We start from the raw sequence: 14,243 nt of genomic DNA, 5'->3' as shown, positions 1-14,243 counted from the left end.
TGATGATTTTCATACTTGAGTACAAATTTTAGACTTAGAAATACATAATTCTCACTTTTGAATCGTTTTAATAATGATTGCACAACATCAATGATGATTTGATCCACCAATGATAAGTTATGATATGTAAAACAAAATGGCGAATGTGCATCGGCATAGTTTCGAAGGTGTTTCGATCTCAACACACGTGACTCAAACACAAGATAAATGAACGTGACAGTGGAAGGGTGTTACTGAAACACACTTTCTTGTTAATATAGAATCAGGGATCATAAGAAAATAAAATATTTCTGCTCTTCCAAAATTAAATAAAAATAAAGACTATTTGGTTTGTGTTTATATAACTAAATCAAGAAACTTTAAATAATTATGGATAAAACAAACCAAGCAGCAAATATTCAGGATGACAAGTAAGTTTTATAAAATTATTCTCAAATCTCTTTAAGCACTTTTATTATACTTGCCATGTTTGTCCCGGAAATCAAGAGGCCTGCTTTTGCTTATATCTCAGTAATTCGACCACTTATTTAGAGTTATGACTCTAGATTAGAGTATGTGACTAGACCACTTGATAATATTATGAAACAGACATTTTTTTTCGGGATTTCACTAAATGATTTGTTTAATCTTAAGGTGTAACTAAACACTAAAGAAAATAAATTCTAAAATAAAATTATTATTTCGGTGAGGATGGAAAACAGTAAATTTCATGTAATTTCCATATTAAATAACCGGAAAGTCGGCCTTCAAGGTATGACGGATGAAAATTCCTTCTCTTCTTCTACATTTTAACTAAGCAATTGCCTGTTTGGTGATGTTTTGATAGTTGAAATTTTAACCCTAACTCCAGTGGATTAACCCTAAACTCCAGTATATAGCGCTCATAGTTGACCACTTTTTCGTTTCTTCATTCCCTTGAAATGACACAGTCTTACCAGTAAAACAGTTAAGTTACCGAATCGAGTTCAGCCTTGTCACAACAAAGCCTTTCCCTGCATGTTAAACATTTCCAAAACACATTATCAAATTATTATGCCGCGGCGCGAGTTTCATTGTTGAAACACGCGCGTTACTCGATCATTGGCTATTATATATGTGAGGATTAAATTATGTCCCCACTGGATGGCGCTGACGGTTTCGGCCTTGGGGAATTTTTGACTTTATGACGTGTTAAACTGATGCAACTTATACATCCACCAGTCAAGGTCAACGTTTCAAATTTTGTTTATTTTTAATTGGACGTCGACCATTTTGACCGCAAGAGGCGCTGATAGGAACCCTTGCATCCATCAATCAATGACAACATAATGGAAACAGGGGTTCCCAGTCACGCCCTCTTTGTTGCCATTTCATCGACTGTCACGGCCTTTCAGAATAAGTGGGGCCATGATTAAATAAAAATCCAGTGTTGCAAAAATTCATTGCCTCACAACAGAAATATTAATGGTAATCATAATGAAATTTTTGAATCAAGGCCTCTGGAGCATGCATGAAATGTATTCACTATCATTGCACTCGTAGGATATTTATCCTCATCAATGTGTCTATCCCAGTAATAGAAAACAGGGATAAGTAAAGAGATAGCATCTTTATCACGAGTAACTCAGAGACTTTCACTAAAGGATTTGCTTCATCTTAAAGTACAACTTTATGCCACAAAAAAAAAAAAATGCCTAAAATAAGATTTTTTTTGAAAACCAAAAACTTTAAAATATTGTTTATGAGCTTTTTAAGAAATATTTTGGGGGTAGGAGGGGGGCAATGAGACAGTTTTCCTCTTTCCCGCTTCTCACCAACTGTCAAAATTTCATGTCCCCCAATCAAAGCGGGACATTATCTGTGGACGACCCTTTGTGGATTTGAGCTTGCTCAGCTCTATGTTAATTGGTTACAATAAGCAATTCAAAAAAAAAAGATTGAATCGAATGACTCGAAAAATGATGTACAGGCGTCCCTTGTATAACACACGCTACTTGTACAACACGGTTTCGATATTACACGGTACGAAACTTGAATTTAATACTTCATGGTTTTGATATAAAACGAAAGTTGTTTTTAAAAAAGATGGAATTTCATTTTTTTAATACATTCTGTTAACGTCTGATAATAACTGTGATAAGTTTTTACTTTGCTTTATGAAACTTGGTTTCGATATACCACGGTGCACATCCCTTGATTCACATTATTTCTAAGTCTCATATAACACTGTTCTGACATAACACTAAACAGGGTTTCGATACAACACGATACATATTGACATGACTTTTACTATGCACACGATTAATTAGTGTAAAAAATAAGTTAAAAAGTTGTTTTTAAAAAAGTTTCGTATAACACGGTTTCGATACTACACAGAACGAATTAATCGTGTTATACGAAGGACGCCTGTATTTTAATTGTTTCTTTAAACTTATTTACAAACTCTGGTTAAAAATTAACTTGGGAGGGAAAAGGAGGTGTCATACAATGCGTGCACAACGTCCTTTGTACGTTGAAATCATACCTTCATTCTAACGAGAAATTCATTGAAAATTTTGAATTTTAGAAGGATAACTTTTAACATGCGGACATAAGTACATGCACCCGTACCCCTTATCCTTCATTTTTAAAAATTATTTAACCATTTTTTCCCCCACACTAATTGTCCCCTTATTCAAAAGTTAACTTAACGTTTGTTTTTGTATTATGACGAGCTTCAGGTTCTTCAAGTATTTTCATTACTATTTTGAAGTTCTTCATTTAAAATGACTCCATTAAGTTGTTTTGTCCGGTTTTGTGGTTGTTCTAACTGTTTCGTGTGGTTTTTAAAATTTTATGATTATTCAATATTTGATTGGTGGTTACAAATTTCTAAAGTTAGTTTATTGTTAAAGATTAAATAATTTGACTGGTAAAGATAGTTAAAGTTAACGATTTCCGTATAAATTTTTAAACTTTTCCGGAAGTAAAATGTCTTGTTTGGAACAATGCGCATTTTCAGTGAAGTTTTTGTCCTCCTTGTTTTTTTCTTTGCAATAGTTACAAACTTTTTAACCGACTTCAAAAAGGAAGCGGTTATCAGTTCATACCGTATGTATGTTTTTTTTTTTTTTTTTTGTTTGTTTGTTTGTCCACTCACAGCGTCTCACCTAGTGAGCCGATTTTGATGATTCTTTTTTTAATAGATAGGGGATGGCTCAACTTAGGTCCCATTACTTTGTTTGAGCATATTTGTTCTTTCGAAAAAAAGTTATGGTCAAAAAACAGTAAATTTCAGGCAATTTCCATATAAAATGATTTAATATAAAACCCATTGTTACATAAAAAGTTTGGTGCCATACAACAGTTATTTTAATAGAAATTGTACTGATAATTTTGAATGGAGGCTTCTCTATTAAGCAAGCATTAAGTTTCTTCACTGTCAATGCCCTATAGTGGGGGCAAACCTACCTGGAAGCGAGGTAATGCAGTGATTAGGATCTGCTCAGCCTTCACAATGCTACCAGGTTAGGTTTGCTTCAACTATATAGTAGTATTTTTATCGTTACCATCTATGCCAATAACAAATGATCGTGGCTAAGTAAGGAGATACAGGATTGCATCACAAGCAACTTGTATGCTGTGAAATGTAAATTACTCAGGGACAGCGTAATATTTAAATGGCTATAAATAAATTAACACACAAATGAATTCCAGAAATTAACAAAGATAAATGTTTAGTGCCAAACGCTTAAAGTTTAAAGCGTGTTCATAATTCTTTTTTTTGTTTGGAATATTTTTATGAAAAAAATAAGGTGAAGTTTCGTGATGGTAACTTTTTACTATTTCTGAAATACATTTACACTAAAAAGAATGAAATAAAAAAATTTTGGAAAAAAAATAGAACCGACTTCAAAATTGCTCTAAAAAGTAAAACATAATTTTATTCTTTAAACTACTGCGATAATACTTTTAAACATAATTTTTGAAGTTGGCGCAAAAGCGAGCCATATACTACCACATACATTATGCATTGATTACAGCATATGTGAGTAACTATATGAATGCTTCGTTCCTAACTTTGGATGATTTTCTGAAAAAAATATGAACGAAGCATGGTTACATTGGATTTTACTTTTAGTTTTTGCTCCAACTTCAAAAATTATGTTTAAAAGTATTATCGCTGGTGTTTAAAGAATAAAATTATTTTTCACTTTTTAGAGTAATTTTGAAGTCGGTTCTATTTTTTTTCCAAAATTTTTTTATTATGGGAAACAGTAAACACGTTTTTTCGTTTTTATTTTTTTTGTTTTTTTGTTTTTTTTTATCATTTCAAACTGATTGTAGTTGGTTATTTTAAGTGGTTATTTAGCTTAATTTTGTGGAGTTATTCTTTCTCTAGTCTAAATTATATTTCCGAACGAACTTATTAATTTCCCATCAACGTCACTAATTAAGTTGCGCTAATCAAATTAATAATCAAATTAGCAGGAGCAGGTAAAAAATTAACAAGTGGATGGTCCCCCTATTTGGCAGCACTTTTTCACACAAAATGTATTTTTTTTTCCAAATGAATCATCAGTTTCATTCTAAGCAATGATTATGAGTAACTAAAATGCTTACATGAAGTTTGGATAAGACGTACAGGCAATATCGGCCGTTTTCAAAGTTGATGGATACGAACATGTACCTGGAAGAGAGCGCTCAGAGCGGGATGCAATTGAGCCAACTGAAAGAGAGAGAGAGACATGAAAATACAGTTGTCACGATTTTATAAACCTTTAACTTGAGAATGCTCTCGATATTACGTAAAATTTACTGATTATGTAAAGTTTATTGTCGAAAAAAAAGTAAAATATTTTATGAAAAAAGGGAGAAAAATAATTAGGTATTTTATAGTAAAAATAGTACTAGCTGAAATGTTTTCGAAGTTGATGTTGCTTGTATATGTATTCAGGGGTGGACTGGCCCGCTAGCTCATCGGCTCGTGGGCCAATGAGCGTCCCACCTATACGCCCTTGTGTTTCCCAGCCAGAACACCTTTTTTTTAATTTATTTTTTGTTAAATTTAAATAATTAATTATTTTATTTTTTGGTGTACATTTTCTTACTTTTTAAATTAAAAAAAATGTATCATATATTTTTTATTTTTTGATGCAACTTCCTTATTTATTATTATTGCTATTATTATTGTTATTTTTTATTATTTTATTATTATTTTTTTTTCCGCTCACAAACCTGTGATTTCATTTCGCTTTTTTTTTTCTTTTTTTAAACTCGTAAACGATTGTACCGTCTTTTTCCCCTTTTATTTATTTTAATTATTTATTTATTTTTTATTTATTTATTTATTTATTTATTTATTTATTTATTATTTATTTATTTATTTGCACTTTTTTTTGCGCATTTTGAAGGCCAAGGTGGCGTCCTCTTGCGGGACCCAGTCCACCCCTGTCTGTATTATAACGTTACCTTTAATCTAAAATTGTAAAGCAACAGTTTTTGTAATGGGTTTCTGGAATAAAACTAGGTTATACCATGAAAAACGTAATTTGAAAGACTATATTACTAACTTCAGCTTTGTATTTTGCTTTGAAAAGCAAAATACAAAGTTAGAAATTATAATTATCTATGTGCGTATAATAGGAAAAATCAAAATGTGACTTTTATTATTTTTCATACAGAATGCAGATTTATATGTTTGATGTACCATTAATTTTTTACAAACTATTGATAGTTAACACAATACTACTGCTAATGATTAAAGGACTTGTAAATACAGCCATGGTTTTATTGAAACATTAAATCAAAAAAAAAAAAAAAAAAAACATCAAAAAGGAAAATGTACTGTAGGTGGGAAGCTCTTAGCTTTAGGAACTGATTATATTCTTGTTTCCTACTTACGCGTTAAACAATCCATTTGATTTCTGCAGTTGGCCACCACTTGTTGTAGAAATTTTAATGACGTGAATTGAACTAGTAGCTAAACGTAACCAGGTCACAAACATTTTTTGTCCGTTGACAACTAGTGAGCTCAGATATCTTTGTTTCAAAATCAGCAAGGTAATGTTTATTCCTCCAACAAACCTCTAAAATATTGGATTCAAAGTAATGAAGAAGCCTATCCCGTATCGATCCATGTAGACGTGATTATTTAAAAAAGATATCCTTTTCAATTTTTTACCAGGTTGAAGAGAGCTCGCGTCCCATCCTTTGCATGCTCCAGAAAGAAGTTTTTCCTCTCTACAGTAAAATTATCATAGTGTGACTTACTTTCCTCTGGCTCTGAGGTACAGAAATTAGGATGATAATTCGAACTTAAAGACATTTTCAGAATCAGGAGAAACTGATAAAATCAGGAAGTCTAGGCATCCTATTGATAAAGTACTACCTTTCCATAAGAATAGACTCTAGCTTCCCGTACCTCAGCTCTTCCTGAACTTTTAAGGATGAATTTGGAAGAAGAAAATCACCAATGAAACACTTAACATGAATTTTTCTTTGTTAGTATCATTAACACTTTTGAATGGAACCTTTTAGTTTCTGGGCACATCTCTTCTAATTGTTTCATTAGAATTCACAAGCTTTTTATTAAGGGGTCTAAGGACCTTTAACCTTCAAAATTTTCGACTTTCTGGAAAAAATATTTGTTATGCATAATTTAATTCTGAACAATTTGATACCTTATTTATTACCATACGCAAAAAACTTTTCAAGTTATCGTAGAAATGCGTATTCTTTCCCCATAGATATTTACGTTAACAGCAGTTGTTTAAAAGACTCTTTTCCTCAGGTGCTGTTTTCGCTGGTTTCTCGTTTTGCGTGTGTGATACCTCAAAATGTTTCTTATATATATTTACTTAAAACTTTAAATGCATGTTTGTCTGGTTTATTTTTACGATCTGAACCTAAATTTATTTATTTATTTTAAATTATTTATTTATTTTTCTTTTTGAAGTGTTATAAGTTGATATCAAAATTTTCCAAAATTTTGGGCGAAAAAAAAAATATTTTTTTTTTACATTAACTTTTATTTTTAGTTAAAATTTGGGTTCAGATCATAAAAATAAACCGGACAAACATGCATGAAAAGTTTTATGGAAATATGTAAGAAACTCTTTGAGATATCACGCACGCAAAACAAGAAACCGGCACTTGAGAAAAAGAGGCTTAAACAGCTGCTGTTAACATAAATCTCTATGGGGAAAGTTTACGCATTTTTACGATAACTTAAAAAGGTTTTGCGTATTGTAATAAGGTGGGGTAAAATGGGTATAAAATAGCCTACTTTTGGATTTTGACTCAAATATTTTTGTCAAAATATTTTGTTCCTAATTTTTTTTTGTTTTATGTATACATTACATATGTTGAGAGTAGAATTAAATGATTTTCACACATAATTTGATACAAATTTATTTTTGAGAGGAGTGTTTATGACTATATGTTTTCCATACCCATTTTACCCCATGCAGGTGAAAATGGGTAGCCTGTGGGGTAAAATGGGTATTGAAGTCTAAGAAGTGATAAAAAAGAATACTATTGTTCAATACAGTGTGATAATATAGACTTAAGAGTCAGTTAACAAATTTTTACAATTTAATTTAAAAAATAGTGCAAACAGTAAATTTGACAAAATATTAATGAGGTTTCTTTTAATGCATGATAGCCATACTTGTCATTCTTTAAAAAAAGTAACGCCCTCTATTGTTAAATTGTGGCTTATTAATTTTTTTTATTATTTGATGTTTTTCAATGTAATCCATGTCTTCTATATCAGGAAAAATAAAAATCCCCCACCTCGGATTTTTTTTAAATATTTCATCTCATAATATTTCCCTCAACAGCCATATATTTGCCAATAAATTTTTTCTTGCTTGTTACCTCTAAGTATAATATTTATACCCAGGCACCTGTGGTTAAACTTTGCTTCATAAGCATATTTTTAGCAGTTTCTATTTCAGATACTTCCTCTGAATGGAAACTTTCTTTTTCCACTATTTTTTATTTTCTTGTTTTTTAATTCATTATTTTTTTCACTTTCAATTCTTAGCCTTCCTGAAACATCTGTGTCAATACTTCCTGTATTTGCCAGCATACATTTAAATTGTTTTAAATAACTCATGCAGGTAATTGTCAAATCTGAAGCTCTTGTTGAAACTGCAGACAATATTGCACTTTTCAAATCTTTATAAGGTGACGAAATCGTGCTTTGTGATGTAAAATTTTCGGATTGAAATGAGGATGTGTTCTGAGAATTTAAAGGTACATTAGAGAAATTGGTAGCATCTGATTGCAATCAAATACAAATATGACGACCAGCAACAGGCTGGGCCCAGCACATTCTGATGAAATTGTTATTTTGTGCGCAAGCGCACAAAAACTCTAAAATAAGTATACCGCTGGCTTCTTACTATTTGTTATGATGGAGCGAAATTTATTTTATAAAGTCATGGCATTGCATACTTTTATGTTTCAATCATTTTAAATTAACTACAAATGAATTAATATTCATTTAAAGGAAAATATGCTGTTGTATCTTTTAAAACAACTTGCTGGAATGATAAGCCTAACCATATACCCATTTTAACCCATTTTCAAAATATGAGATTAAAAATAGAAAAAAAAAAAATTTCTTCTCTGTAAGTGAAGCAGCAACAAAAATGTCCAACTAAAGATATTATGACACAGTAATAAAAATTTCTCAAAAATCAGGAGCTGGGGATAAAAGTTTAAGCAGACAACATGCGGCTTGAATTTATCTACTTCAATTTAAAGTGTCACCTCTCACTAAAAAATAATCTATTGGAAAAATATATTTTGTGAAACAGAATTCAGAACAGCCAAGTATAATGTCCCACTCAAAAAATGCAAATTTAATTTAAAATAATTTGTTTTTAAAACCATATATTTTGACTACCCATTTTACCCCACTACCCATTTTACCCCACTGACCCTATCAAATTGCTCAGAATTAAATTATGCATGATGTATATTTTTTCCAAAAAGACAAAAAAAATTGAAGGTTAAAGGTCCTTAGACCTCTTAAACTGAATCCATCTAGACTGAAGATCTCATTTAGTTGCCTATTAGGCAAACTAAACGTTCAATTTTACTTGTTTCAAACACGCGATAAAAATGAATGTCCTCTTTCTGAGAAGTAGGATGTAATGGTATGAAAATCTCCTCTTCCCCATGAGTTAAAAGTCGCGTAACGTTATTTTGTATTGAAAACAGAAGTGAAACATAACCCCTTTTTGATTTCATTTGACGGGTTCTTCCCTAAACTCAATATTTGCTTCTGATAGTAAGAATAACACAAAAGAGACAATGGCAGTTGACTATTTATTTTACTGAAATGTGTTGTAGATTACAATATGAGTTATTAATTCCTTAAAAAAATAATGGAACAAATTTAAAAGATTAAAATAAAAAATAAATATGTAAAATGAAATAAAATAATATTAAAAGCAAAAGCATCGGGAAAGAATGTCAGCTTATAGTTTTCTCAAATAAACGATTCAATTTCTTTGTGTCTTATTTTTGAAATAAAGACTCCAAAACTAGATATTTTATTTCATTAAATAGATAGACAGTTGGCAAGTACTAAAATCTAGGATATGTATTATAGACAGAAGGTTCCCATGGCTATGATGTGTACGTTTAAAGAAATATTTATGCATGAATATATATATCATAAAATCGTCAAAAAATATTGTGAAGTTATGATTAAGAAACGTGAATCAAAAAACGAAAGAAATTTTGTTTGTACATTTCAAGAAAACATTGCGTTTTAATTTTACAAATATGATAGAATCAAACAATAGCAAATAATTGAATAGAATACGTATGTTTTTTGCTAAGCGCTTCAAATGTTACAGAATCTAACCTTTTTTTTACAGCAATGAATGCCAGCAATTGAATTTCAGATAGAAATTACAACCTTTTTTTGATAGCAAAATACTGAAGCACATTTGCTTTTGAAATTTGAGCACCAACCAATAAGGTACAAAAAAGGAAGTACACTATACCTGATAGCTTTGGATGCGGGAGTTCGTTCGCTGGTTGAGCTTTAAAACTGAATGTACCTTAGAAGTAAATCATATAGGAATATAAGTAAAAGTCAATTAAAGTTGATTCAAACAAAATATAATTTCAAATTGTACAAGTGATAAAGGTATTTATCGAAATCAGGAATAATAGAATCTTACTATAAAAAATTTAAAATAGGTTTCATTTAAACCATTTAAGGGACCAACTTGAAACACCGTCTATCTCAGGTTGTTGATAAACCTAAATACGTTTTGCAAAATCTGTGGGGGGGGGGAACACATTTGGGGAAAAAAAGAATTGAGGTACCTACTTCTGCAGCTTCAGGCTTCCATCACAACCCATGCATGACAGTATTTGTTTCATCATTGTGTTATCAGTTTTATTTTTATACTAAACATATTTATAACTCTTTTCACAAATGTAAAAGTGAAAAAAAAGTTGTTAAATGAGATTAAACGTGTTATTTTCTCATATTATACTTGAAAAAAGTTCTGTCCTCTTGGAGACTTACCTCTTTTTTCCATTATTTGTATTTTTGAGCAATCACGAATTGCTAATTATCCTCACTTAACCTAAGTTGATGTCGTTCTGATTTTTCAGATTGCCATGACGATGGTTGTTTTTAGTAAAGCGAGAGAAATTTTCGTCGTAATAGCTACAAAAGGTCTGCGATTTACTTTTATTCATTTTTTTTTTCAGAGCTTGCTTAAACAGACTTTGCGTTAAAAAAGGGAGGGGGGGTGTAAAATTAAGTTTCTTCGGAGAAAAACACCGATGTAAATGAACTTAAGCAGCAAAACTTCATCGAAGTACAAAATTTCCAGATCACTAATTCCCATCATTTAAGTTTGATAAGAAAGAAAAATACATAACGTGAAACGTTGCAAATAATCTTTATGATAAGTAGTGGTGGTTATCGGACATAAAGTCTTTATCTTTATTACCGCATCATAACCACCATTTCTTTTTTTATGGATATGCCACGCATTGCCTATTCTAGAAAATCACCACTAATAATGTGAAAGTGGCAAGTTTCTTTGCCATTTCCATTCCATTCCAATTGCGGAAACAAGAAAACCAACGAGTAGGGTCCTATCGCAATTCATGATTGCGAAAAACATAATTTGAATACAAGACATTAAAATTCAAATGAATGTTTTGTAGATATGAGTTTTATTTCCAAAAATTCGTGACACTGAAGCTATAAAACAAAATTGTTGCAATGAAAAAATAGTGAGAGCAAGTTTTAAACCCTTCATACTAGTTTCATTTAGCTTTTCACTTATAATTTAATGAATGACATGCTTATTAATTTGAAACTATAAATATAAAAATCCCACTCCAAAGCTAAAAGTAATTGCTATTTATGGCAGAAATCCAGACAGAAGCGAGACGACATTATTAGTTCAGAGAAGGAAAAGCTGTACATTAAATCGATTTTTCTCGTTGACTAAAAGTTTTAAAGAGCTGTATGAAAAGAATGAAAAATCAATATATGCACTTTAAGTCTGTTCTCACAATGTTAACCAACTGCAGTTACGGTTTGCTGTTTCGTAGTTAAATGGCGTCGCATTTGTCAAAAGCTAGTAAATAAAGAGAAACGAAGCTCCTACCTAAGCAACGAATCACGTTAATGCCCTATTGTATTTAAAAATTTATTACAAAAGATTTTCGTCGGATGTCTTTTCATCCACAAGCTCATTTCTTTTGCATTGAAAACGGTGCTCCTTGAAACGGAAACACGTATCTGTAGTAATCTGCAATTTGTTCTTTTTGACGTTGTTATTTCTTACTTTAATTGTCAAGGTTTTAATTTATAACTCTAAAGATTAATTTCGAAACAATGGCAAACCTTTAAATTTGAACTACTTATGACACATTGTTTGAGCTTGTTTATTAATTGTTGCGCCAAATTGGTTCAATATATTTGGATGTAGGTGCGTGTGAAGGCTGGACTTTTATCATACGGCAAAGTGCGGAGTTTTATTCCGCAAATTGAGTATTTCCGTAATTTGAGGATTCTCTCCTCAACCAAATATAAAGTTCGAAGTGTTCCTGTGAGCAAAGTTATTCGCGTCCGAGCCACCCTTCAGTTACGCGGGCGTCAGTGGATGGTGCTAAATAATGGATAACGACTACAGACAAAAGTAATAGTCCTAAAAAAAATGACAATTTTAAAAAAAAAAACGAAAGAAAAGATAATTAAAAGAAAAAAAAATAACTTGAACTTTGACATCTTGAATTCAAATTATGTTTTTTGCAATCACGAGTGCGTGTGTGTATGTAGATGTGTGTGTTTGTGTGCGGGGGGATGTGTGTGTGTGTTGTTGTGTATATGTGTGGGGGTATGTTTATGTGTAGGTAGTTGTGTGTGTAGGCGTGTGTGTGTATGTGTACGTGTCTGTGCGTATGCGTGTGTGTAGGTGTATGTGGTTTATGTGTGTGTGGCTGGGTAGTTAAGTGTATATGTGTTTGTTGTGGGGGGGGTATGTGCTTGTGTGGGTAGTTGTGTGTATGTGTTTGTGTCTGTATGTATGCGTAGTAGTAGTGTAGGCAAGTAAGTGACGCAACCTGGAGACTGTTTTCGCTAGAGGAGCAGAATGGTGAGGCGGCCGGCCGACGGTGGTGCTGCAGAGGGAGGCGGGGGGGGGGGGGGAATAAAATCATAAGACGGTAAAAACAGTCAAGTGAGAGCAATAAGCAATCGTGATTGCTCAAAAATAAATTGAGGCCTAAGTCAGAGTGGAAAATATTTCGTGATTACAATACTTCCCTTATTTCGTACAAGGAAGTAAAAAGTTTTAAAACTCAGATGAAAAAATAATTGTTGTTGCTGTTGTCGTGTGCCAGTTGTTGGGGTGCGCTGCTGTACTTCTCCAACTGTACCATGATTTGGTGTGAAGTCCGACTTCTACAGTACGCACATGCCATAAGGACTCGTTTATAGGGCAGGCAACCATTCACAGCATAACAACACATTCACACAAAGAAAGGACAATGACAGGAGATAGAAAGCACGTCCATGCCCAAGCCGGGATTCAAACCCGGACCTTCCTGTCTCAATCAGACTTATCTGACCACTAGACAAAGCAAGCGGCAAAAATAGTTGTAAAAGTCACAAAACCCCAAAATGCATCACTATTTACATTGCAAGGGCAAATGAGGAAATTAAAATCATCTGAAGCAGCAATTATACAATGAGATCGTTTCCGAAATTTTCAAAGTATTTTTTCTGAAAGATCATGTTTAAAAACATAGGATTTGACCATTTTTAAAATAATTTGACAAAGTTTACATTTTTTTATAAATTATTTAAATTAGTGCGCAGACTCGATTTTATTTTTTACGCTTCTGTGCATGACATCACAAATGATGAACTGCCATTCACTGTTGCCATTAGCTCAGAGCGCAATATTTAAGTCACTTCTTTACTCATATGTAAGTGGCCACGATATGGTTGATAGCAAGCGTAGAGCTCAATATTTAAATCGCTTGTGAATTATCATAACGTGAAAACGCATTAGACAGCAAGGGTAAGCATTCAGTGCGCCAGTCGAATACACCAAAGTACATCATTTGTGACGTCACGCTTTGTTTGAAAAATCGGGCATTTAACAAAATTAATTTTAAAAAAATAACTGTTGGGGAAAATCAAAAAAATTCTGGATCCATGTTTTTTTTTTTTTTTTGGACTCATTCTATCAACTTCAGTGGCTAAAAGTAGTACTTTTGACTGAAGGAAACAACCCCATATTTTCAGATAAAATCATGTGGAATTTTCTTCGTTAACTTTAAAAAGAGTATAAAAAAGTAAACTTCCACTAACGGCACAACTACAAATCTTATTGAAGGTCATTTGGCGTTAGCATAAGCATGATTCCTATGAAAGGAAATAGTACAACAGTGCTATTATTTAAGGGGAACGTATGTGTTTATAGAAAATGTAAGAAAAGCGCAGCAGAACTTTTTTTTTTAAAGCAAGAACTTTTAGAAACTGATTGTTTGGGGGAAATGGAAGCAGTTGCCACCCCTGGAATGCCAATATTTCTGAACCTTTCTGCAATTATATGAAATTTAGAAGTGCCAGTTTTATGAAGGACGTCAAAAACATACTACATACCGAAAAATCTAAAACTGAGAACTCCTTACTTGATTTAGATTCTTTACTGTAAGAATAAAGTGAATTGAAGTGATTACTAATTTATAGAGAAATTAGTTTATCTTACTTACTTTTG

At 32.0% G+C, this 14,243-nt stretch overlaps 1 protein-coding gene across 1 annotated transcript in view; it reads left to right on the top strand.

Annotated features, from left to right (window-relative positions):
- Window positions 1–269: 269 nt before the first annotated feature.
- Window positions 270–14,243, top strand: part of LOC129217043 (protein lifeguard 1-like) — a 60,519-nt gene continuing 46,545 nt past the window's right edge. The window contains exon 1 of the mRNA XM_054851280.1: window positions 270–410. Within this exon, the coding sequence (XP_054707255.1) occupies window positions 370–410 (41 nt within the window). The 5' untranslated portion in view covers window positions 270–369. The remainder of the gene's footprint in view (window positions 411–14,243) is intronic.

The sequence above is a fragment of the Uloborus diversus genome, chromosome 2 (assembly GCF_026930045.1).
Source record: "Uloborus diversus isolate 005 chromosome 2, Udiv.v.3.1, whole genome shotgun sequence".
Classification (NCBI taxonomy): domain Eukaryota; kingdom Metazoa; phylum Arthropoda; class Arachnida; order Araneae; family Uloboridae; genus Uloborus; species Uloborus diversus.
Note: the sequence above shows the minus strand (reverse complement) of the source record. Positions and strands in the feature narration are given on the sequence as shown.